The 27,085-nt window shown below is 46.0% G+C and overlaps 3 protein-coding genes across 3 annotated transcripts in view; all 3 read right to left on the bottom strand.

Annotated features, from left to right (window-relative positions):
• hapln1b (hyaluronan and proteoglycan link protein 1b) overlaps positions 1 to 7,403 on the bottom strand; it is a gene marked incomplete at its 5' end in the record, with an annotated part of 47,977 nt that extends 40,574 nt beyond the window's left edge. Inside the window, 1 exon segment of the mRNA XM_084455405.1 lies at positions 7,361 to 7,403. Within this exon segment, the coding sequence (XP_084311531.1) occupies positions 7,361 to 7,403 (43 nt within the window).
• A 2,923-nt stretch (positions 7,404 to 10,326) lies between these two features.
• edil3b (EGF-like repeats and discoidin I-like domains 3b) lies at positions 10,327 to 20,384 on the bottom strand (the record flags this gene model as incomplete). The annotated part of the gene is made up of 10 exons (XM_084455394.1): positions 10,327 to 10,476; positions 10,594 to 10,749; positions 12,085 to 12,269; positions 13,254 to 13,398; positions 15,112 to 15,267; positions 15,642 to 15,823; positions 16,346 to 16,459; positions 18,258 to 18,389; positions 20,023 to 20,114; positions 20,239 to 20,384. The coding sequence occupies 10 exons, from the start codon at positions 20,382 to 20,384 to the stop codon at positions 10,327 to 10,329; spliced, it is 1,458 nt and encodes a 485-aa protein (XP_084311520.1).
• Positions 20,385 to 22,053: 1,669 nt separating this feature from the next.
• atp6v0a2a (ATPase H+ transporting V0 subunit a2a) overlaps positions 22,054 to 27,085 on the bottom strand; it is a gene marked incomplete at its 3' end in the record, with an annotated part of 16,279 nt that continues 11,247 nt past the window's right edge. The window contains exons 16-20 of the mRNA XM_084450037.1: positions 26,803 to 26,922; positions 25,875 to 25,994; positions 24,298 to 24,415; positions 23,016 to 23,187; positions 22,054 to 22,156 (exon numbers count right to left, since the gene is read on the bottom strand). Coding sequence (XP_084306163.1) covers positions 22,054 to 22,156; positions 23,016 to 23,187; positions 24,298 to 24,415; positions 25,875 to 25,994; positions 26,803 to 26,922 — 633 coding nt within the window. The remainder of the gene's footprint in view (positions 22,157 to 23,015; positions 23,188 to 24,297; positions 24,416 to 25,874; positions 25,995 to 26,802; positions 26,923 to 27,085) is intronic.

The following is a 27,085-nucleotide window of genomic DNA, read 5'->3' as shown; positions in this document are numbered from 1 at the left end:
CTGAGTTAGAGAGGGTGAGGATCTCACACATACAGCTACATCCAAGGGCATTCCCGTGTTACCCACTCTGTTGCGCGTGCGGAGTGAGTGGAGAGCAGAGCAGACTGATTCTCATCCCAAGCTTATATTTTACAAATGAGTTATTTTATTTGATGCACTGGGCGCTGATACGCAAATTTTAGCTGTCACCAGGTCAATCAATCAATCAAAGCTTTATTTGTATAGCGCATTTCATACCCAGAGGCAACACAATGCGCTTTACAGAGAACAAGGGAGGTGGGCAGACATCCCACCCCTACATATTCCAGAGGGAAGCAAAAAAACAGTAGTAGTTTTACTACAAACCAGGTAGTTTTTCCAAAGTGCTTGAAAAACTATTTGTACAAAAACTGGATATGTTCATTGAAAAGAATGCAGTGTTGAGTGAGAGCCAGTATGGGTTTAGGTCCAACCGTTCTACAGCTTCAGCTCTGATGAAGACAGCTTCAGACAGTAAGAAGTATACAATAGGGGTGTTTATTGATCTAAAAAAAGCATTTGACACCATAGATCATTATCAAAGTTAGGCTACATACGGTGTGAGAGGAATGGTCTTAGACTGGTTAAGCAGCTATTTAGATAACAAACAACAGTATGTTCAGTTTGCTGGTATCACATCAGAGCATATGAGGATTGAATGTGGAATTCCTCAAGGTTCAGTTTCATTTTATATATTAATATTTGTGATGTATCGAATATATTGCGATTTGTACTTTTTGCAGATGACACCAATTTTTATAGTTCTGTATATGATTTAAAAACTTTTGCAAATACAATTGAACAAGAAATGGTCAAACTTAAACAATGGTTTGTTGAAAATAAGTTATCATTAAATCTAAAAAAAATAAAAAAAAGAATTTTGGTAAGAGAAAAAATGATGAAAATGTGTTACTATCAATAGATGGAAGCAATATTGAAAGACTATCTGAACTACGATTTTTGGGAGTAATATTAGATGATGGTCTGACATGAAAATCGCATGTATCACATATTAGTAAAAAATAACAGTATTTTTGTGTTAAACAAAGTTAAATATATGTTGAATCACAATGCAATGTGAACACCGTACTGTTCACTCCTATTGCCATACATCAGCTACAGTGTGGAAGTGTGGGGTAATACATCAGCTACTTTGTGGAAGTGTGAGGTAATACATGTGCTACTGTGTAGAAGTGTGGGGTAATACATCAGCTACAGTGTGGAAGTGTGGGGTAATACATCAGCTACTGTGTGGAAGTGTGGGGTAATACATCAGCTACTGTGCCGAAGTGTGAGGTAATACATCAGCTACTGTGTGGAAGTGTGGGGTAATACATCGGCTACTGTGTGGAAGTGTGAGGTAATACATCGGCTACTGTGTGGAAGTGTGGGGTAATACATCAGCTACTGTGTGGAAATGTGGGGTAATACATCAGCTACTGTGTGGAAGTGTGGGGTAATACATCAGGTACTGTGTGGAAGTGTGAGGTAATACATCAGCTACTGTGTGGAAGTGTTGGGTAATACATCAGCTATTGTGTGGAAATGTGGGGTAATACATCAGCTACTGTGTGGAAATGTGGGGTAATACATCAGCTACTGTGTGGAGGTGTGGGGTAATACATCAGCTACTGTGTGGAAGTGTGAGGTAATACATCAGCTACTGTGTGGAAGTGTGGGTTAATACATCAGCTACTGTGTGGAAGTGTGGGGTAATACATCGGCTAAGGTGTGGACATGTGGGGTAATACATCAGCTACTGTGTGGAAGTGTGAGGTAATACATCAGATACTGTGTGGAAGTGTGGGGTAATACATCATCTACTGTGTGGAAATGTGAGGTAATACATCAGCTACTGTGTGGAAGTGTGGGGTAATACATCAGCTACTGTTTGGAAGTGTGGGGTAATACATCAGCTAATGTGTGGAAGTGTGGGGTAACACATCGGCTACTGTGTGGAGGTGTGCGGTAATACATCAGCTAATGTGTGGAAGTGTGGGGTAATACATCAGGTACTGTGTGGAAGTGTGAGGTAATAAATCAGTGACTGTGTGGAAGTTTGTGGTAATACATTAGCTAATGTGTGGAAGTGTGAGGTAATACATCAGCTACTGTGTGGAAGTGTGAGGTAATACATGTGCTACTGTGTGAAAGTGTGGGGTTATACATCAGCTACTGTGTGGAAGTGTGGGGTAATACATCAGGTACTGTGTGGAAGTGTGAGGTAATACATCAGCTACTGTGTGGAAGTGTGGGGTAATACATCAGCTACTGTGTGGAAGTGTTTGGTAATACATGTGCTACTGTGTGGAAGTGTGGGGTTATACATCAGCTACTGTGTGGAAGTGTTTGGTAATACATGTGCTACTGTGTGGACGTTTGTGGTAATACATCAGCTACTATGTGGAAGTTTGGGGTAATACATCAGGTACTGTGTGGAAGTGTGGGGTAATACATCAGCTACTGTGTGGAAGTGTGGGGTAATACATCAGCTACTGTGTGGAAGTGTGGGGTAATACATCAGCTAATGTGTGGAAGTGTGGGGTAATACATCAGCTACTGTGTGGAAGTGTGAGGTAATACATCAGCTACTGTGTGGAAGTGTGAGGTAATACATCAGCTACTGTGTGGAAGAGTAGGGTAATACATCAGCTACTGCGTGGAAGTGTGAGGTAATACATCAGCTACTGTGTGGAAGTGTGAGGTAATACATCAGCTACTGTGTGGAAGTGTTGGGTGATACATCAGAGGAACATAAATCCATTGTACATGCAACAGAAGAGAGCTGTCAGAATTATTCATAAAGCAAGTTTTCGGGAACACACAAATATATGATTTATTACACAACGGTATAGATCAGGTCCATTGTCTCTATTGGTCAGTTTGCATTACAGCCGTGGCGATAACCTCGATATCCCCACGCTAAAAAGGAATGTTCGCACATCTTTTAATATCAATCCACCTCTTATTAGTAGGCCTAGCCGTGGCAGTGTCCAGATCAATGTTTACAAAGATGTGCTGTAGCATTGTCGTTGCCTGGCAACGTTCGTTTTTTCAGTGGAAGTATCCGCAAATTATTAACAAATAGTTCCATTTAAAATACATTTTAAAGTTCGTATTGTCTTTCTTTTTGAAATATTGACGGATAAATGTGGCAACCGTTGTAGCCTATAAAAGCATTATGGAACTCGAAGCCGTGGGATGTCACGGATATCGTCACGGCTAGCCGAGTGTCGTCACGGGTATCGTCACTCCCGCTAGCCGTGGCGATATCCGTGACATCCCACTGCTTCTCGTTCCATTATGCTTTATTAAATCTGGACTATTGAAATTGAAAGAGCAAATTCAGTTACAGACACTGATAATTATGCACAAGGCAAAAAGTAAAACAGTACCAGTTAATTTACAAAAGTTGTTTGCTTTCACTTCAGAGAATGATGATCTCAGTGCCTATGCACGGACCATATTAAGACAGATGTGTAGGCCTACTGCAGTGGTGGGTGTCAAACTATGGAACTCCTTGCATAATGAGCTAAAGCACTGTAGTACAATATTTCAATAAAAAATAAAAAATCAGACTATGAAGATGCATAGTTTGGTTTTGACCTTGGATTATTATTTATTTATTTGACCTTGGATTATTATTATTTGACCTTATGATTATTATTATGGGGCAGGTAAAAATAAGATTTTATCTTCATCCTGCTCCTTTTCGATCATGGATGATGGTGATGTGGAAATTGAAGCATTATTTGTCTGTTTAGTTGATACATTTTACTCATCTATGTGAGAAATAAAAAGACATTCATTCATACTTTCCGGATGCACTGTATTTGTATAGGCTACTATAGGCTAACAAAGAAAAAAAACATAAAAATGAATGCAAAGTAGGCTAGACTATAACTTGATTTAACGTGCCAGGCTGCTATTGTAAATAAGTATTTGTTCTTAACGGCTTGCCTTGTTAAATAAAGGTTAAATAAAAACCGAATTCTCTTTTCAGTAGGGTCTATATTGAAGTTGTAGCCTACAAGTCTTAATTAATTGAACAAATATGTAAGGGATAAAGTATGGCCAGCTAGTCATTATCGAAAACTAAGAGCCCGACAGTGTGTTTGGAACCCCGAGGCGAAGCCGAGTGTTCTGAAAGTTGTTTGGCAACTTTCAGAAAACTTTCAACTGTCACCCATAGACATATCATGTAATGTGTTGCCCTTGGCAGTAGTCAATATTTCTCAGTTGCCCATCACGTCGGTCGATTATTGAAGCAATAACTCGTGAGAGGGTATGGTATATGGCCAATATACCACGGGTTTTATGCCGCGGTCATAGGCACGAGGCGCAGCTGAGTGAGAAATAATTGACCACATGGCCTAGACCTGTCAACACTGCACTAGATTATCAAGTAGACTCCAAAGACTCATTATGACGCAGTTTCAGATTTGTGAAACCTTTATCCTATTTGTGAAAACTGGAAAATAGCGATTTCACTCTTTTTTCCCCATTAGACCAGGGCCCCGTACTACGAAGTTTTTTTTTACGAAGCATTTCACACAAGAGGAGCAATAATATAGAAATATTAACTATAGGCACAACACAGTCGCTACTGCCAAAGGCAGGAAGGAAAGCTGGAAAAATACTGCCTACGTTTTATCATTATCCTCCACATGAACACGAGTAGGCTAGATCATTGGGCTATGCCTATTCTTATGGCATGTAGCCTAAAGCAATTGTAGCCTATATCAATTTATCTTATTCTTTCAGCTGCAACCCCTAGACTGGCAGGGGACGCTTAAATAAAGCAAATGTAGGCTATAGTTTTTAATAGTTTCAGGTTGGAGTAGACAAAGTCTCTATACAAGAGGAACTAGAGATACAACAGGCTATTAAAATGGAAAAAGTGAAGCTTGGGGTGGAGAAGTAGGCTGATTGTCAGGCATTGGTGCTATCACAATTCAATTAGAATCTAGCCTACTTCTTTGTTCCCAGGAACGGGAGGCTAGTCTAATAAATCAACATTAAAGACTTGAAAATTGAATAGAAATATGAGTGTTTTTACTTGGTTCTCCGCATCACCCACAGCCTGCACGAAGCTGCAGGTAGGCTAATAAAAAGCATGCCAGTGCATAGCCTACAGTCTATGACTAAATGCACAAGGCAAAATATGGCTCAAGCAGCTGTCATTCTGCATTTTTTCATATGATATCGGGGAAAGCCAAAGAGGGTTTTGTCGGTTTGTAAAAAGTCTTCTTAAGAACCTCTCGCTGTTCGCGCACAGCAGATTATTGTTTAATTCGCACACTGAAGTTCCATAATTGAATCTTAACGTCCATATGCCTTTTTCCACGTGAATTGATCGGTCAGCGGGCAGTGCTTCATACGTTTTGATCCATAATCTGGAATTTATAGTTACTTACTTATAGTTACTTATACTTAATCTGCCCCGGAGCAGGTGAGCTCGGCAGCATAAATTACCACGGCGATATAGCACTGTGAAAAGTGAACCACCTTCGTAGTAGGCCTACGGATAAACCAATCTTGAACCTGAAGTTATCGCGCTAACCCTGTAATCCTGTTTCGTAGTACAGGATTATTTCTATATATTTCTATATTATTGCTCCTCTTGTGTAAAATACGGTGGATGGAACTTGGTTATGCGTACTATTGTTTGCCTTGTCCATGGCCGTGTCCGAATACCCATAGACTACTAAGGTATGCGATTGGTCATTTCGAGCAAATACCTCCCCTTTTACCGTGAACGCGCTCATAGCTAGATTGGACCAGCTGGGTCGATTTAACGAGTTGCCACCGTCGTAGTACCGTTTATCCGTGATTGCGGTTGTCCGGTTTACTCGAGCGAGCTAGCGAAAAGTTATCCTGGATATGTTGAAGGAACTTCGTAGTAGCCTACGGGGCCCAGGTCCAGATCCAAAACAACATTACATAGACCTGTCAAATCTGCACTAGAAGATTGTCAAGTAGACTTCAAAGAATCATCTAAACACAGTTTCGGATTTGTGAAACATTTATCCTATGAAAACTAGAAAAAAAAAGTGATTTCACTCTTTTCTCCCCATCTAGTTTTTCCAGTTTTAAAAAATAGGATAAAAGTTTCACAAATCTGAAACTGCATCTTAATGAGTCCCTGGAGTCTACTGGATAATGTAGTGCAGGTTTGACAGGTCAAAGTGATGTTGTTTTTGGACCTGGTCTAATGTGGTCTATATGGGGAAAAAAGAGTGAAATCACAATTTTTCTGTTTTTCACAAATAGGATAAGGGTTTCACAAATCTGAAACTGCGAACGGTTTGGGCTGTTGTATGTGAGCCCATTCTCATCAAGCCAATCTCTGAAAATGGCCATTGCCCAAGCACACATTTTGCTGATGGAACAAAAAGTGTAGGCCTATAGGCCTATAGTAGGCTATAAGTGGTTGGTCATTAGCCGTGTAGTAAGCGAGATAGGCTAACTCATGGCCAGCCGGTCATTATCGAAAAAAGTAGAGCCCTTCAGTGCCGGCCTTATTTTTTGATAATAACCGGCTGGCCATAGGCTACGTTATCCCTAACATATACTATAATAAAATAAAATAAAAACGTTGTAAAAACAAAAATGCAAAATCTATGACTTGATTTCATTCATCCCACAATGTTGAGCGCGCGGCTGGTGAACCGTGGTGATCCTAGCTACTGGAGCCTAACGCGTTTCACCATGGTGATGGCGGCGACAAATTAAACTGACCGTCCTGACCTCCTTTAGCAGTGTTCTACAGTGGTCTGTGCTGTGGCCTACTGTGTTCTACAGTGTGTTCTGTTGCCACTGATGTGCCCCACCCTGGCACCTAGCTCGGGTGAGAACGACCACCTGTTGGGGCTGTGACACAACCAGAAACTTGCCTAGCACCTCTTAACCCCACCTTAACCCCACCTCTTAACCCTATAGAATAGGTCTAATTGCCCAGTAAATCAAACTCACTCTCAAATGATATCAAAACAGCCAATCAACAGGACATAAGGATGCATTAAATCAAAACAGCTAAAGGCCTGAAGGTGTAGCTACTAGGCAGTCCGCAAACATAGGTCACAGAAAGAACTCTGAAACAGCCTGACTACAGATAGTAGCAACTTATAACAGTACCTAAGAAAGATAGTCAATTCTAGATGAGTCGCATAGTTCATAATCTCTTCAGAAGGGAAATGCAAACTATGTAGGTGTACAGTACTAATAAAAAGTGTATATTATTATTATATTAGTATATCAGAGGCCTGCATGCATTAACACAGCCCTGAACTGTATCCCACACAGTACAGATATAAATATATAAAATATAGTTTAAATGTACCTGTGCCCAGGTACATGATGATCACCGTCAGGAAAAGGACCATTTCCATCTCCAGACTAAGATAACTGTATGAAGAAATGGCTGACTGCTCTATCGCTGCACAATCACATATTTCCATGCCTCTCTACTCATATAATCATCAGCGATTTAAAAAAAAAAATCACCACAGGGAGTGGCATGGGCAGGTTAGGCAGGGGCATCACTGCCTGACAGTCACATGTCACACGTACAGTATATTATGAATTTTAAGAAAATTAAGAATGGGGAACTCATAAGGCTGTTTGTGTATTAATAAGCTCAGATCGATTCAGGACGGAAGATTGGCTACACACAGAAATACATTTTATCACAAAAACTGACCTCTTTCTCACAATGTCTGTGTGTGTGTGTGTGTGTGTGTGTGTGTGTGTGTGTGTGTGTGTGTGTGTGTGTGTGAGTGAGTGTGTGTGTGTGTGTGTGTGTGTGTGTGTGAGTGAGTGAGTGAGTGTGTGAGTGTATGAGTGTGTGTGTGTGAGTGAGTGTGTGAGTGTGTGTGTGTGTGTGTGTGAGTGAGTGTGTGTGTGTGTGTGTGTGTGTGTGTGTGTGTGTGTGTGTGTGTGTGTGTGTGTGTGTGTGTGTGTGAATGAGTGTGTAACTGTGTGCACGATCCTTCGTTCTCGTCTGTTCGTGTGAACATCATGGCGGTTGGGGAAAGTTTCGTACTCAATCTGCTTCCTGTGGCAAAACACACACACACACACACACACACACACACACACACACACACACACACACACACACACACACACACTCACACACACACACACACTCACACACACACACAGACACAGCCTGTCAGCATTACCTGATAGAGTGAGGCTTTCTATTCTTGCTTATCTGATCATCAAAGTTAAAAACAGTTTACCACAGGCTGTGGTATTAGTAGGCAGTAGCATCCATTGGCACAGTTGTATGAATTTAAAGTAAATGAAGGGGGTATTCTGAACTAGTCTGGGTGCTGCTGGGGCCCAAGTGAAATATGGCCCTAGGCCCAGGTCACCTTCAGGCCCGTAGACGGGGGGGGGGGGATCAGGGAGATCGAATGCACCCCCCCCTCATGACCAAAGGTCCAGAATTTTAGACCAAAGGTCCGGAATTTAAGACAAAAGGTCGTCCCCCCCCCACCCCCGTCAAAAAATTGCCCATCAAGATAATCTTTCTGCACCCCCCCCCCCCTCCACAAGGCTGGCTACGGGCCTGACCTCTGACCTCTAGCCTGGCTAAAGCAACAGATTCTGTCTGAAACTGTCCGTGTATCGCTTACACATGGGTCTCTTTGTCAGGCATGGTCCCCCCCCCCCCAACATTGGATGGAGTCTCATGACACACCACTGCCCCCTGGTGGCATGATGAGACTGCACCAAGCTGTGGGGATGTGTCTGTCTCTCTCAAACAAGTATAAGGATCCAGTCTAGGAGTCTGGCTACAGGGAATCTTCTAGAATCAGACCAGAGGATACATGTGTACGATGGGAGGGTGAAGAACATTTACTTTATTACCTAGAAAACTAAAACTGACTCGGGCGAGGTTTTGGTGTCAGCTCTACAACACTGACCCGGACTCAACCCACCAAACAAGCAAGTATCTGCTATACTCCTCTACTGACAGAGAAACGCTGATGTAACGTTCTTCTGCCCTCAATCAGCCAATGAGCAAAAGAAAAGATCATGAATGGCAGAATTTCATTTTAGTCTTGTGTAATTTGTACAGCATTTCAGCATTTGACTACCCAGATAGCAAGCGGATCTGGGCCATATACAGGCCAGATCTGGCCCTTTGTGGCTTAGTTCCGGCCCATATATGGCCCAGAATCATTACACATCCGCTTGCTATCTGGGTAGGCACAGCAGTGATATGCAATGGCGTATAATGTGGCTGTAGATACAGAAACCTATGTGTTTGTATGCTGAATAGAGGGGGTGTGAATACCACGCAAGAATATCTGTTTCTCATTTCAGAGAGAGTTCTGTGAGATTAAACAATTGTCCTACTGTACTATCCACTTGTCAGCCTGGGAGAAGGTCAGTGAGAGAGTCCTCTGTTTGTTGAGGTCAGTCAGAGCCCTCTGTTTGAGAGAGGGGCCCGATAAAGATTGCTGGTTCCTCTGAGGCCCTAAGCTCCTAGCCCCTGAGAGCTCCATGCCTCTGAAACATGTCAGTCAAATGCTATAGTGGTTAGCACTAAATTCAGCTCACTCAAACCTGTGTTCCCTGAGAAGTATTCAAGCAGCTATAACCTTTCTGAGGGGATAGCCTACAATCTTTCACTGAGTCAAATCACAAACTATACCTTTAAGTCATATTCCTTCTAAAATTATTTATTTCCATGTTTAGGGCCACTTTCAATGTATCATATCCTCTTTAAAAACATGAAAACATTGCTACCAAAAAAGACCTTAACAATTTTGTTATCAGATACAGTAGTACAATCAATGTTTGGTGTAGATTTCATAAATACTTATAGTGGTTACCCAGATAGCAAGCGGATCTGGGCCATATACAGGCCAGATCTGGCCCTTGGGGCTTAGTTCCGGCCCATATATGGCCCAGAATCCGCTTGCTATCTGGGTACGGTCCACTAAAAGTACATGTACACATGTGGTAGTCAGCAGAGAACAGTCTAGTAAGGCCAGTTACAATCAAGGGCAAATGTACTGTTAGCACTGCATCACACCAAAAGCAGTATTCACCTAAATCACACATTAATACATTAGAAAAAGGAATTCCACAACAGACTAACCAACCAATAAATAATGCATGATAAGCCAACAAATAAGAAACAGCTATTGTAGACTTCAAATGACAAATGACAGGGAAGGAGACAGAGAGAAGTCGCAGAGATAGAGGAGGAGAAATGTAGAGAGAGAAAGAGAGAGAGAGAGAGAGAGTGAGAGAGAGGTGACGTAGAGAAGGAGGGCGCTGTGTGATTCAGCCTTCCTCTGTGCAGCCCAGTAGCTCCATCCTCAGGGTGATGCGTCCGTACCAGGACCAGGGGATGAGCCGCAGGTAACGGCCATATATGGGCGGCTCGATGGCGTTCTTCCTGTGGGTGTTATTATCGAAGTTCCCCTGGAACACCTGTCCCCCAAGACAACCACAGGGGTGTTCACAAGTCTGGCACAGCTGTTCTTGACCAGTCAAACCTTTACTACATTAACCAGCAGCTCTCCGTCACAAGCGTATGAGTTGTTTTACCTTGTCAGTGTGCTGTGTCGGGTCCTGGTAGGTGGTCCACTTGATGCCGTCGTTGCTGTAGGCCAGCTTATAGGAACCGACAAACTGGACGAGGCCGAAGTCCCGGGCCCCCTGAGTGATGACACCTGTGATCCGAGTAGGAGCCAGCAGGTCCACCTGCAGACAGAGGAGGCGGAGGGGTAGGTTGAAGCGGAGGGGGAGGTTGAGGCGGAGGGGGAGGTTGAGACGGAGGGGGAGGTTGAGGCGGAGTGGTAGGTTGAGGCGGAGGGGGAGGTTGAGGCGGAGGGGGAGGTTGAGGCGGAGGGGGAGGTTGAGGGGGAGGTTGAGGGGGAGGTTGAGGCGGAGGGGGAGGTTGAGGCGGAGGGGGAGGTTGAGACGGTGGGGGAGGTGTAGGCGGAGGGGTAGGTTGAGGCGGAGGGGGAGGTTGAGGGGGAGGTTGAGGCGGAGGGGGAGGTTGAGGCGGAGGGGGAGGTTGAAGCGGAGGGGTAGGTTGAAGCGGAGGGGTAGGTTGATGTGGAGGGGGAGGTTGAGGGGGAGGGGGAGGTTGAAGCGGAGGGGGAGGTTGAGGGGGAGGTGGAGGGGGAGGTTGATGTGGAGGGGGAGGTTGATGTGGAGGGGGAGGTTGAGGGGGAGGGGGAGGTTGAAGCGGAGGGGGAGGTTGATGTGGAGGGGGAGGTTGAGGGGGAGGGGTAGGTTGAAGCGGAGGGGTAGGTTGATGTGGAGGGGGAGGTTGAGGGGGAGGGGGAGGTTGAAGCGGAGGGGGAGGTTGAGGGGGAGGGGGAGGGGGAGGTTGAAGCGGAGGGGGAGGTTGAGGCGGAGGGGTAGGTTGAGGGGGAGGTTGATGTGGAGGGGGAGGTTGAGGGGGAGGGGGAGGTTGAAGCGGAGGGGGAGGTTGATGCGGAGGGGGAGGTTGAGGCGGAGGGGGAGGTTGATGCGGAGGGGGAGGTTGATGCGGAGGGGGAGGTTGAGGCGGAGGGGTAGGTTGAGGGGGAGGTTGAGGCGGAGGGGGAGGTTGAGGCGGAGGGGGAGGTTGAGGCGGAGGGGGAGGTTGAGGTGGAGGGGGAGGTTGATGCAGAGGGGGAGGTTGAGGCGGTGGGGGAGGTTGAGGCGGAGGGGTAGGTTGAGGCGGAGGGGGAGGTTGAGGCGGAGGGGGAGGTTGAAGCGGAGGGGTAGGTTGATGCGGAGGGGGAGGTTGAGGGGGAGGTTGAAGCGGAGGGGGAGGTTGAGGGGGAGGTTGAGGGGGAGGTGGAGGGGTAGGTTGAAGTGGAGGGGGAGGTTGAGGCGGAGGGGGAGGTTGAGGCGGAGGGGGAGGTTGAAGCGGAGGGGGAGGTTGAGGGGGAGGGGTAGGTTGAGGCGGAGGGGTAGGTTGAGGCGGAGGGGTAGGTTGAAGCGGAGGGGGAGGTTGAGGGGGAGGGGGAGGAGGAGAGTGAGGGACAGAGGAAGAGAGAAGAGGGCAGGCCTGTCCTCCGGCGTTCCCCTCTGCCCTCATACCTGGATCCACTGTTTCTGGTCGTTGCTAGCGGAGGTCCAGGCGTTGACCTTTCCCTGGCGGTCCAGTCGGGCCTGCTCAGGCCCCCAGGACAGTAGGCCCATGCCCAGGGTCCGGTACACAGAGGACGAGGTGAGCTGGACGTCCGGTATCTTGCCAGACTTCAGGCCCAACGGCTCTGAACAGCCTGGGGAGGAGACAGAACCAAAGAACCACAACCGTTGAGAAACAACCGCAAAACCCACCTGGACACCACCACAGGAATACAGTAGGTAGCACTTTATTTTGAAAGGCCCAATAAAGATGGTCTGTAGATGCTTAACTAACTTTCAATAAAAACGATCTCTTATCCACTAACCCTTTCTCTAAGCCTAACCCTTACCTTAAACAGTTGTTGCATACAAACAGACTGCCAGTTGATGTTGTTTTGTCTAGTATGTAGTTGATGAGTCTATCGATAGGTACGCTTAAAGGTACGATAGGTGATTTTTGAGAAGGCGTGAAGAGTAAGCTTTTCTTGATCAAATCTATGCAAGCAGAAACGCTGGAGGACATTCTACTGAAGTACTTTACCAGTGAAATGATCTTCTCTGTCATAATGTAATAAACAAATCCCAATCAAAACATTTTGTCCCGCTGCTTCTCTTTGCAAACCGGCCCACGCTCGCTCTATTAACTGCCTGGAAGAGTAAGCTCAATTTTGAACATCCAACGAACCCCAAAACATAGTATGGATTGCATTTATATAGCCATTCTACAGTACCTTAGCGGAAAAAAAGCTTGACTATGGCCTCTCATTCACCCATTCACACACCAAAACCAAATTGGGAGCAGTTTGGGGTTGGCAGTTTGGGGGTCTTGATCAAGGATACACATACTACGACATGTGGACAGGAGTTGCCAGGAATCGAACCGCCAACCCTGTGGTCATTGGATGACCCGCTCTACCTCCTGGGCCACAGCCGCCCTCGGTAGGTTGGTAGGTTGACAGGCAGGTAGGCCATTCAATCATTTCAACGTGGTACGGTGAAATGATTGGACGAAAAATTTGCCTACCCTACCTTTAAATAAAAATACAGTAGCCATTTCGTTTTATTTACTTAACGGAAGAATGGAGAGAAAGAGAGATTCTGTGGTCTGACGTGGGAGTGGAAACAGTGACATCACTGACCGCTGAGCTCACAGCCCATCAGCTCCATACGCAGCATGCAGTGGCCCCTGCAGACTTGTGGGTAAATTCTGATGTACTGAGCTTCGATTGGTGGAGAGAAGTTGTTGGCCTCGGGAGAGTTGCTGTCCGCGTTTCCACGGAAGATCTGCACGGAGACAAGAGAACAACAGTGATTGGCTCTAGTCTGGTTTACCTGGAGGACGCCATGAAACCAGGAGAGACAAGGACAACAGTTGTGTTCGGAGGACAGGCCTGTATAACCCGCCCCCGGCTCCTTCTGTCAAACAGAACGGTAAAACCATAATCAGACGAGCTAGTAAAATCACTGCTGACCACTCACACGTCCTGCATGCAGAATACCAACTGCTCCCATCTGGCAGACGTTAGAGTTCCAGTTAAAAACAAGAAACCCAGATAGCAAGCGTATCTGGGCCATATACAGGCCAGATCTGGCCCCTTGTGGCTTAGTTCCGGCCCATATATGGCCATACGCGCAGTTTGACTTTTTGATCAGGGGGGGCAGTCAGTCCCAGCCCCCCCCCCCCCCCCCCCCCCCCCCTCATCAAATAGGGATTATAGTGGTATAAATACGAGCCCTGCACGGACATTGGAATGCGCATATTCTGTTACAGCTGCATGATTGACCCACAACATTTAAAAACATAGTGCTTATTATTTCCAATATCCAAGTTTCGTTCAACTGCGCCTCCGCTGCGCCGTCCATTAGCACAAAAATTTGGAATTCGTTTCAATATAGCCTAGGCCTACTTCAAACAATATTTTCCAATAAATTCTTCCAAAAACTAAAACGGAATGTATGCTACGCCTTTCATGCTTCAATGTCGGGATGTGTCATTATAAACAGCGTAGAATCCAGCAATTGCCTCTTCACATGTAGCCTATCTGCATTTATATCAAAGAATAATCACCAAAAGAATAATAGTGCGTACATAATCGATTTGACAACTGGACAATGGATACGTTGCACAGATATGCAGTATCCAACAGTTCGTTCATGGCTAGCAATGGTAGGCCTACAGTTATGGGATTAGCTCATGTTTGGGCTGTCAGAGCTGCCACTCTTATGTTGCTATAGCCGAAATTATCAGAACAATATGAACATTCAGTTGAAAGTTTTCCATCCACCCATAACTGGATGAGGAATCAGCACAATCAATTCTCACGCAAGCAGGAGCCGTTCAGTGCATTTCTCTGATCCGGTCGCAACCCAGTCTCTAGAAGACATGTTTTGGACGCGTTGCAGACAGTTTGCGCATCTGGCCACCAGGGGGGGCAGTGCCCCCCCTTGCCCCAGCCAATCTGCGCGCCTGTATATGGCCCAGAATTATTACACATCCGCTTGCTATCTGGGAACGATCCCTCAACAGATACAAAAACTCCTTCATTCCACTATCAGTTAGTCATCTAAACTCCGACCATGAGCAGTGTTGATTGTATTATGTATGAATGTATGACTTCACTTTAAACTTTGTTTGCACATGTTTATGCACTGTCCTCTGAGGCCCTGTTTTGTCCTTGTTATGGCACCTTTGCACTGTATGTAGCAACCTGTATGTCCAAGACAAATTTCCCTCAGGACAAATAAATGAATCTTGAATCTTGAAGAATGCCACTACACTACTGCTGTACTCATGGAGCAGGTCTGTGTTCAGATTCAGATGTAGGTACACTGTACCATACACATGTGATGAATAATCAGAATCTGACGACGGACCTGCCCCACGAGCACAGCACCGCAGTGGCATTCGTCTCCATAGGCAACTCAAATCTCAAACAGCATTGTGGGTATTTGTAATCACGTCTTATAGCGCGCACAAATTCATACGAACAATCTTACCCTGTCCTGCTTGCTTCCCTTGAGCTTAACCATCGCCCACGTCCTTCCATCATCGCTGTGAGCTATCTTATAGGACTTCACGAACTCAGGACTGCCCATCCGCCGAGCACCCTGGGTAATCACTCCAGTCACACGCATGCGCCGGCGCAGGTTCACCTAGGCATATACGCAGGGGTCAGAGAGGGGTACGTAAATGAACACAGTCAACTTCAAACCTAGATGCATTGCTAGACCACAATGCACATGTACTGTATGTGTGTGTGTGTGCATGTGTGTGTGTGTGCATGTGTGTGTGTGTGTGTGTGTGCGTGTGTGTGTGTGTGCATGTGTGTGTGTGTGCATGTGTATGTGTGTGCATGTGTGTGTGTGCATGTGTGTGAATGTGTGTGTGCATGTGTGTGTGTGTGTGTGTGTGTGTGTGTGTATGTGCATATGTGTGTATGTGCATGTGTGTGCATGCGTGCATGTGTTTGTGCATGTGTATGTATTTGCAGGTGTGTGTGTGTGTGTGCGTGCGCGTGTGTGTGTACCTGTATCCATGGCCAGCGGTCAGTGTGGGCGGGGCTCCAGGCGTTGACCAGGCCCGTGCGATGCAGGCGAGCCAGGCGAGGGCGCCAGAGCTGCAGCCCCAGCATGGCGCTGTGGGCGGAGGAGGCGGACAGCTGGCCGTCTGAGACCACGCCCCCCTCCACGCCCAGCGGCCCGGAGCACCCTGCGCGGGAGAGGAACACACACACGCACACACACGCACACACACGCACACACACGCACACACACACGCACACACACGAACGCACGAACGCACGCACGCACACACACACACACACACACACACAGTGTGTGCGGTCATTTAAGGGTATTGATCTCGTCTTTGAAAGATTAAACAAGCGCCGGTGAATTGCAAGTGAGCAGCTACACAGGTTTATTTATTCCCAGGCTGGACAACGTGACCCTGGCGCAGTCGGCTGGGGTTTCAAAGCTAATAGAAACAGTGCGTACTGAGAAATCAACGCAGATACACACATCAGTACTGGCTTATACACTCATACACACAAACACAGACACGCACACACACACACACACACTCACACAAGACACGGACACGCACTCATGCACTCAAACACAGACGTGTGGGCACACACACACGACGCGCGCACACACTCACGCACACGCACGCACACACACACGCATTAAGGAGAAAGATAGAAGAAGGGACGAATAAAGTGTCACTCACTGTGCTGGCAGCTGAGGCCCGTGAACTCCGCCGGACACGCGCACGTGTAGTTGGCCTCCAGGTCCGTGCACACGCCTCCGTTGAGACACGGGCTGCTCTCACACTCGTTCACATCTGAAGGAAAGAGACAAAAACACCACAAATAAACATAAACACAAACTGTTTCAATGCAGTTTAGTCAAATCAGTCTGTGTGATTTACAGTTATGAGCACTGGATGCGATTGAAATGCGGCGTGTAAAATCGCTGGACTGTATTTCAATTTGGCATCTTGATGGCTGATTTACAGCACTGAATTTAATCTTCACGGCTGTTTGATTCTGACGCTAAAAAAAGAGGGTTTCCCCACAGACGTACTGATGGTGTGTAACAGACTAGACAAGGACATAGAGCCGGTCACCATCAACATAGTCTGACATTTAGATGAAAAGCTCACCTCCCTTTCTGGACTCTGATAGCAAACACACAGCAGTCCAGCTGAGCAAATACTGCAGGGTATTGGATAGTTCCTGGACTGGTCTGGTACCGACTGGCCCAACAGTGGTCCTGTCCATCACACGGTTTCTATGTAACTCTATTGTCTTGTCTCTCTCACTATACTGGTGTAAGGAGCTGTGGTTTTTGAATAACATTCCATTCACATGCTGATATGTGTTTCCATAGTATACTACAATCACAGCTGTGTGTGTGTGTGTGTGTGTGTGTGTGTGTGTGTGTGTGTGTATGTGTGTGCGTTGGGAAAGTTACGCTAGGACTATTGTCTTGTCATAATCACGGTGTGTATTCTGTCATAACTGATCGTGCCCACGACGCCGTGACATCATCAGAGTGACCTCATTAAGAATGTCCAGATCCAGGCCATGGAGTCCTTGAGCCGTTAAACAATCTGTCCTTCTAGGTTACTGTGTGTGTGTGTGTGTGTGTGTGTGTGTGTGTGTGTGTGTGTGTGTGAGAGGGGACGTGCGTGTATTCATGTGTGCTGTTATTGCTCATAACGGTTACAAATCATTTTGACTGATTTAGTGTACAAGTCTGTGTGTTCACCCTGCTAGTGTAGTCACCCCCCCCCCCCCCCCCGCCCCTCCCCCGGGGATACAGTCAGACCAGGGGCCCCCGAGGGAGAGGGGACCCTAACTATACAGTGGAGATTAAAATACAGTACGTCACCAGGCAGGGAAGTAGGGAGGGAAAGTAAAAAGAGAGGTAGAGAGAAATCGTCTTTGCTTCCTGAGGCGTGGGGAAAAAGATGGGGGATCTTCTAATGGAACGTATAAGATTCATCAATAGTCTTAGTGGGGGAGGTACACTAGGGATGAAACGGTTACCGGTTTCACGGTAAACCACGGTGAAAATTCCCGACGATTAGTATTACCGTTTTAAAATAAATCATCATGAAAACCGTGTTCGATTACTGTGCTTTGAATAACCAGGGTAAATAGGCTACTATAGACATACAGTCCGACGCCATTCCCAGTTTCGACTTCAGAGGAAATGATACGCTTACGCACCCACATCCACAAATGCCAAATACCTCACTGCAGCCCTTCCATATTAAATAGCAAAGGACATGATGCCCTTTCAACCGTTGAGAGGCCTGGCTTTCCCTGTGTTATTTGTGTTGGGTTTTTTAAATAAAAGTTGTTGAAATGATTCCACTGTCTATCAGCACTTATTGAACATTTTCAGCATATTATTTTGTAAAAATACCGTGATAATACTGATAACTGCGGTAATTTTGGTCACTATAATCGTGGTATGAAATGTTCATGCCGTTACATCCCTAGGGGGAGGGGAGGGGAGGGGAGGGGAGGGGAGGGGAGGGGAGGGGAGGGGAGGGGAGGGGAGGGGAGGGGGGGGCGGTCTCTCTGTTGGGAGTCTAGGAGAGAGACCGGGCGAGATCAGCAGCCACTCACTGTGCTGGCAGTGGACCCCGGCGTAGCCAGGCGAACAATGGCACAGGTACCCCAGGAAGGCGTCCCCTCTGTGGGCGTCGGTGGTCTCGCACGCCCCTCCGTGGTGGCAGGGGTTCGGCTGGCACGGCCCACCTGCGCGCCCACACACAAACAGGCCGGGGTGAGGAGGCGGAGCTTCCCCCCCTTCTCGCTCGCCTTGTCGACGCGGTGAGAAATATTCAGGTGAAACCGCGGAGTTCACCCTTCCGCCCGACGCGCGGAATGTCCCGGGAAAAAAAAGGAAACTGCAGAGAGGGAACTGATCTTTGCGCCACATTATGTACTGTATCTGAGTAGGAATATAGGCCACAGTATTATTAGTATTATTACCCGGTGGGAGGCTGTCCATCGGGTTCAGAGGCCTCACTGAGGCAATCTGCTCAGATCACACCCAGACAGCAATCTGATCTGGGCCATATACAGGCCAGATCTGGCCCTTGTGGCTTAGTTCCGGCCCATATATGGCCCAGATCCGCTTGCTATCTGGGGAGCACAGAGAATAACTCTGAGCTCTGTTCAATCTCGACAGAGCAGAACTGTGCCGGCCTGGCAGTTTATGGAGACAGAGGGTCTCCGATGGACAGAATACCTGCCCGTCAATCCCGTGGGGGAAAAGCTTCGCTCTTCTGCCTCGGTGGTCATTTGAGGGGCTTAACAAAAAAAACTGGGTCGTTTGGTCAGGAACAATGAGCTGTTTCTCTCCCCTCCGAACAGAATGCAGTCGTGCACCTCGTTAAGACACTTAAAACATTCAACTAGGTCTAGGGGGAATTATCTATGAGACACACACACACACACACACACACACACAACACACACACAACCCCCCCCCCCCCCCCCCCACCACACACACACACACACACACACACACACACACACACAGACACATGCATGCACACACAAACAGCTATTGGCACCCAGATAGCAAGCGGATGTGTAATAATTCTGGGCCATATATGGGCCGGAACTAAGCCACAAGGGCCAGATCTGGCCTGTATATGGCCCAGATCCGCTTGCTATCCCTGAGAGGGAAGAGAGACGCTCAAAAACAACCCCTCAAGGAGGTGATCTCCCACTGATCTGACACACAAAGCACGAGAAATGAATTGAATGGAGTGTGTCACGAGATGGCTGCCATGGCAGGTCAGACACACTCACATCCAGGTTCTAGACAGGTTGATACTCACCTGCTGGTGTTGACTCGTCCCATTCAGATGCTGCTGGAAAGGAAATTGGATGGAGTGTGTGTGTGTGTGTGTGAGAGAGAGAGAGAGAGAGAGAGAGAGAGGAGGGGGACAGTAGAGAGCTTTATGTAACACTGTGCAGCCTTTAAAAAGGTACAAATAAAAATTGCTATTGATCAAGGAAGGTTGAATGAATCGGCTCACGTGAGACGGCCTCCTCTGGCTGAGGTGAAGCAGAAACACAGTCTGCCTCATTTTCACAGAGCACAGTCTCACATTCCTCCACTGTGAACGGAGTGAGAGAAGTTTAACCCTAAAAACTGACGAAGGAGTCAATCTTATCAACACAATAGGCGGCTGTGAATTAGGATATGTGATTGCGAAGCGCTGGTCCACTGGTGACATCACATCTTGTTAATTACCAACACCATCATAATAACGTTTCCCAGTAAACAAACCGGCAGTGATTGCGCAAGGCCAACTACTTGTTTATATATACGTCAATATCATCCTGCACTTTCTTTTCACAGACGCGCACCCACCGTTCAACTCCTGATCCGGGTTGGCCGCGCCGATGCAGACTACCGCGGCTAGATAAACACACAGGAGCATCCTCTGGAAGTTGCTGCGCCTTCTTTAGAAACGTAAACAAAGGCCAGGAAATCAACAAATCCGCCTGGCTTCTGATGTTCACTGATGCGACGACGAACGATATTCTTTTTATTGACGCACTGCCGGTCTGTCAGTTCATCGCCTACTTTGAGAGACAGTGCGCAGACTGGGAGATGTCGCTGTAGCCGCGTCGGCGCGTCCCCTGCTCGCCGCAGAGAAGAGGTGCGCAGTAACCGAGTCTCATCCTCCTCCTCTGGTGCTGATGAGAGCGCCACGGGGGGCTCACATCCATGGCATGATCACTGTAAATCAATCCAATTAATGCTGCATAATCACAGTGAGTGAAGATATGACCTGTATTATGTAAATTTAGTTAGACTGATTCACTAATTGATTCACTCAGCTTTTCCTAAACGAGTTTGCTCCACATGGCACATATATGCATCAATGCATGTAGGTCTACGTGTGTGTGTGTTTGTGTGTGTGCTCGGTCATGATTAAAGCCATAGGAGGCTGTTTGGTTTGGCTGCTTTAGCCTGGTCATGAATGAGAACATTGCTACAGCCAGAGTAAGGAGTGAGTGAGTGAGAGAGAGAGAGAGAGAGAGAGAGAGAGAGAGAGAGCAGGGTAGGGAAGTGTTATGAAATAACTCCCAATATGAATACTCCCCTTTTTCCTTACTATATTTAATATAGTCATAGATATGAACCACTAGAATTATACCAAATATTCTGAACTAAAACTGGGTTTTGGCACCATCTGTTGGTCACTCCTGGTACTCTCAGTGAACTGAAACTCATGCAGCATGTCTGGCATTGGAAGAGAAGAGGTGAAAACACAGGACCAGAGACCTGTTGACATATAATTTCACACAAAAAACAATTCTCTTACTGAAAAAAAATGTTCTTACTGAATACTAGAAATAATAAAATACCTTTCTGTGCATGGACTTTTTTATTTGCTGGCATTTCTTCCAACTGCACTTCACGCATCACATTGAAATGAGGTTAATAAATAAGATTAAATACAATTTATCATACAGACAGAAATATTAACAACACTACTGAGGCCTTGCCTCGTTACCTTCTGCATTATGGAATGAGTCCAACTTATTTCAACGGTCAGGGCCGAGTTGCTTGATATGGTGAATTTGCCCCAACCTTGCGTCAATTACAATAAATGTTTGTAATCCTAAAAGAGCAACAATGAAGTAAACGAAACATTAAAAAAAAAAAAAAAACTCTCCTCACATCTCTCTCATTTGGCTTCACCTCAGTTATAAAGTCAATGCAAGTACTAATTTGTATTAAATAGTCGACAATCATTTCTGCATTTTTCTTTTAAAAGTGCTCTGTGACAATGTTCATTGAAAAAGAAGTACTGGAGTTGTTCCTGTTGCTAAAGTAGGTTTACTCAAAGCTGTATCTTCCTCTCATGGTCTAGTAGTGTGAAATACTTCACAACTTCACAGCAACTGTTTCCACTTGTGTCCTTGTCATGAAGACATTCGTATGGCACTAGCTTGATATGACTTCCTGTACATGGTTCAAATGGTGCTACAACATTTTTGCATTTTATATCTGCCCCAGATAAATATGTTAAATTATACATTAGCAGTTTAAAAACAATCATATACAACAGACTGCAAATAAAACACTCAGATTCACATACTGTAATTGCCATTAAGTGGCCATGTGCAACCTCCAGTATTACAACGTATATCAACCGACGATAGTTACGTATCCCACAGAGTTCAGAGGTTTGCTGGATATGGTCGCATCGAGGTAAGGCAGTCAGTGTAGTCAGTTACAGTTCAAAAAGTCTCCGGTGAAAAATGTTGACACAAGTCCTCCAATCGCACAGGGAGTTTCAATCATTGTCACAGTGTGCCACCACATTCAAACGGTACGACCCACCCCACTCAAGCTCATTCAAACCCACGGAACCCTGGTTCTCTGTGGTCACAGCAGGCCGTCCTGTTCAAAGACAGAGGGCATGAGGGAGAAGTCGAAGGGGACAAACTTGACGCCGGTCCCGTGGTAGAACTTGTTCTGGAACTCCACCCTGGACAAAAAACAAGAGTGTTTACATGTCGGGCAGGATCACTGAGCTGTAGAGAGACAGATTGAATGGATATTCTGGAAATGAAGATGGCGTACGATACTACTAGAGCTAGAAGGGCATTCGGAGAGCGCAGATCTCAGTCCGCAGTCACCATGTACAGATGTGTAAGCGGACTGGGACTTTCCAGTTTAGAGAAGGATGTCTCTCAATCTCGATGTTAACGAAACCTCTGGATCCGCCAAATGCCCTATCTTGCAATATCACAAATAAACACCAGAGGGGGCACTTCGGGGGCCTAATATGACAAGGCCAAATGCCCAGTATCTCGCAATGTTCATAAAAATAATTTGTGGATCCGGCCCGTGATTCGGTTCCGCTCCAAAATGTAGCGGCCCGTTCTCCACCTCTCCCCCGCGGGTCATGAAAATCAGACAAACAAACAGACAAACATGCAGCACCAAAAACAAAACCTCCCGGCGGACTTCGTAATGAGTGAGTAGCAATGTTTCCATCCACACGTTTTATGCGAATTAAGTTATATCGAATTAAAAATTCCTTATGGAAACAGTAAAATTCGATTAAAATTCATGAAAATCAACAAAAAGTTTGTACTGTCGATCTCGTCGGATTTTCTCTTGTTCGATAAAAGGCTTTTGTGATAAATGCTTTATCCGATTTAAAGCTCTTAGATGGAAACGCACGTTCACCGGCTTTATTCGCATTCATATTTTGAGCGATCCTCACATAATTCGATTGACAAGTGGATGGAAACATGGCTGAGTGAGAGCCGGATACTACGTGAACGAGCGAAACGGCTTTGGGCCGAACCGAGCGGCCGAGCGGGTGGAGCCGTGCTCACCAGTGGAGGCGGAGGGCGTGCAGGAAGGCCGACAGCCCCTCCATGACCAGCAGGATGGACACGGTCAGCAGGGCGAACAGGCCGAACACCGGGACCAGGAGCAGCACCCCCAGCCTGGAGGTGGCCCTCAGGCCCAGGCGCATCACCATGGCCCACAGCACCTCCGACAGCTCTGCTCAACACACGCAAAGAGACGGACTGTTAGACACGGAGGTAACACTTTACAATAAGGGTACCCCAGATAGCAAGCGGATGTGTAATAATTCTGGGCCATATATGGGCGGGAACTAAGCTACAAGGGCCAGATCTGGCCTGTATATGGCCCAGATCCGCTTGCTATCTGGGACATTAATAAGCATTAGTTAATGCATTATTAAGCATTAAGTAACAGTTAACTAATGTCTCTATTAACCATTTACTAATGTTTTTTATGTTAACTAAGGTTAACTCGCCTAACCCTAACCCTAACCCTAACCTTAACTAAGGTATTAATTAACATTAGTAACCTAACCTAACCCTAAATAAGCGTTAGTTAACGGTTAACTAATGTTTTTTGTGACCCTTATTGTAAAGTGTGACCGACACGGATATAGAAAGAATATAGGATAGTCGTTCTGTCTAGGGAGGCACCGATATGAAAAATTTGGCCGATACCGATAACAGATATTAACATTGCTATTATAGCTGATAACATATTTACCGATGTCGATATGTTCTGTATAAAAACAAGGTTCTATGATAATCAAATGTTATACATACTGAAAAACACATGGAAACACTGTCTCTATTTCTAAAACATTTGGAAAAGCCGATAAATCATAGATTTACCACATTGTTTCCTCTCAAAAACAACACACAACAGCAGCTAGACTGAAATAATTATCGGCTGTTCACATCGGCCCTGTTTTGCACATCGGACCGATACCGATATATTCAAAAATGACTAACATCGGCCGATACCGGTATGATTGTCGATATATCGTGCATCCCTAGTTCTGTCTGCCGATATATCGTGCATCCCTAGTTCTGTCTGCCGATATATCGTGCATCCCTAGTTCTGTCTGCCGATATATCGTGCATCCCTAGTTCTGTCTGCCGATATATCGTGCATCCCTAGTTCTGTCTGCCGATATATCGTGCATCCCTAGTTCTGTCTGCCGATATATCGTGCATCCCTAGTTCTCTCTGCCGATATATCGTGCATCCCTAGTTCTGTCTGCCGATATATGGTGCATCCCTAGTTCTGTGTCATGGCGTGTGGAGCGGGGGGCGGGGCACTAACGAGCGTGGGCCAGGCTCAGGGCCCAGAGACGCAGGTACGAGGCCGTGTTGGAGATGCAGCCCAGGCAGTACTCGATGGTGTGGATTGCCTGGTGCAGGAACACGTCCCCAAAGTCAAACTGTAAAACAATGTACAGACAAACATATGGAGATTTTCGTTTTCAAGAGTGTTTACTGAAAACAGCAAAAAAAAAAATTGAGGTCCGCTAAAAAATTGGTTACGAAGAATGCTGTTGTTGATTTTTTTGCATTATTCGTAACCATATTGTCTGGCACCAGCGGATGGCCGATGTGCTTAGCAACTCTACAACTTCTTCCTGTTTACTGTAGACAAACATAAGGCTTTTCTTTTTAAAGAGAGTTTACTGTGGCTTCAACAGTTAGATAAAGACGTTGGGCCTCATTCATGAACGACGTTAAGAATTTCTTATGAAGCATTTCTTCTTAAACCCCACTTACACCGTTTTCAAGAACATTCCTTCATTCACCAATGTTTTCTCATCTGGGATTTGTTCTCGGCTCAGAACAGAATATACGACCACAGAAGAGCAGTCGTACAGTAGAAGAATATACGACCACAGAAGAGCAGTCGTACAGTAGTAGAATATACGACCACAGAAGAGCAGTCGTACAGTAGTAGAATATACGACCACAGAAGAGCAGTCGTACAGTAGTTGAATATACGACCACAGAAGAGCAGTCGTACAGTAGTAGAATATACGACCACAGAAGAGCAGTCGTACAGTAGTAGAATATACAATCACAGAAGAGCAGTCGTACAGTAGTAGAATATACGACCACAGAAGAGCAGTCGTACAGTAGTTGAATATACGACCACAGAAGAGCAGTCGTACAGTAGTAGAATATACGACCACAGAAGAGCAGTCGTACAGTAGTAGAATATACAATCACAGAAGAGCAGTCGTACAGTAGTAGAATATACAATCACAGAAGAGCAGTCGTACAGTAGTAGAATATACAATCACAGAAGAGCAGTCGTACAGTAGTAGAATATACAATCACAGAAGAGCAGTCGTACAGTAGTAGGCTACAGAAGTGCGGTGCAAAAAAACACCTTCTTACAAAATCATTGCCCAGATAGCAAGCGGATCTGGGCCATATGCAGGCCAGATCTGGCCCTTATGGCTTAGTTCCGGCCCATATATGGCCCAGAATTATTACACATCCGCTTGCCGTGATTGCAATTACTTCTAATTCTAAAGTTGTTTAATATTATAGGATTAGAATACAATAATATTTGTAACATTTGTAATATCTTTTAATAAGGTGAGGAGTATATATATATTATACCTCAGTTTGGACATTTCCTTTTTTGATATCAGTATGCGAGTCCCTTCTATTTTGTGCTAGAATAATATCATACCATGCATCCTTTTCGGATTATTTTATATCCACTACTGGCACTACTGAATGACAAGTGGAGTCCGGTGCTCCACCCCCAGACAGCAATCTGATCAGGGCCATATACAGGCCAGATCTGGCCCTTGTGGCTTAGTTCCGGCCCATATATGGCCCAGATCCGCTTGCTATCTGGGCCATCTTTAGATTTGATCTGACCTGCTTGGGCGCGGTCTCTCTGCTGGACATGAGGTCGTCTAGTCCCTCCTCTTCATCTTCATCAAACGTGGTTGCCGTGGACATGTCATCCTCACTCACCCGACGGACTCTCTCGTAACCCTGAATGAAGGCACAAGCGGACGCACTTGCTTGAGTACAAATACACACAGGCTCTCACACACACACACACACACACACACACACACACACACACACACACACACACACACACACACACACAGACTCATACATGCAAAGACTCCCAGACAGACAGACAGACAGACAGACACACACACACACACACACACACACACACTCAGACTCACAGACAGACAGACACACACACACACACACACACACTCAGACTCACAGACAGACAGACAGACACACACACACGCAGACAGACAGACAGACAGACAGACAGACACAAAGACAGACAGACACACACACACAGACTCACACACGCAAAGACTCACAGACAGACAGACAGACAGACACACACACACACTAGGGCTGGGTATCGAGTCGAATTTCAAGAATCGATTCGATTCTGATTCACAAGGTTCAGAATCGATTATCACAATTCAATTTGATTCGATTCGATTCAATATCGATTCGGTTAGTGTTACTAAAATTTTTTTTTTTTTTTGCTGTAACCTTAATTACATGACTGCCAAGTTATGCAACACATCAATACTAGGGCTGGGTATCGAAACTGATTTCCAAAAATGAATGAATCATTGAATGAATTAATGAACTATTCATACCTTCATTTAATCATTCATTCATTAAATAAAAGATCGATTTTGGGATTCATGAATAGATTCTGAATCATTTGATTCAGAATAGATTCAGAATCGATTTTTTCAACCCAGCCCTAACGCACACACACACACACACATTAGAGAGCACACACACACACACTCACCCTGCGCCCCCGCAGGCCCTTGCCCCCACGGTGCAGCCAGTAGAGGTAGAGAGGTTTCCCCAGCAGCAGCACGGGCACCGCCAGCACGGCCACCACCACCAGGAACACCTGCAGCCCCATCTGAGGACACACACACACACACGCACACGCACACACACACACACATGCACACACGCACACACACGCACACGCACACACACACACAAACATACACGCACACACAAACATACACGCACACCCACACACACACACACACACACACACGCACACACACACACACACA

Source organism: Borostomias antarcticus, assembly GCF_949987555.1.
Source record: "Borostomias antarcticus genome assembly, chromosome: 2".
Classification (NCBI taxonomy): Eukaryota; Metazoa; Chordata; class Actinopteri; order Stomiiformes; family Stomiidae; genus Borostomias; species Borostomias antarcticus.
Note: the sequence above shows the minus strand (reverse complement) of the source record. Positions and strands in the feature narration are given on the sequence as shown.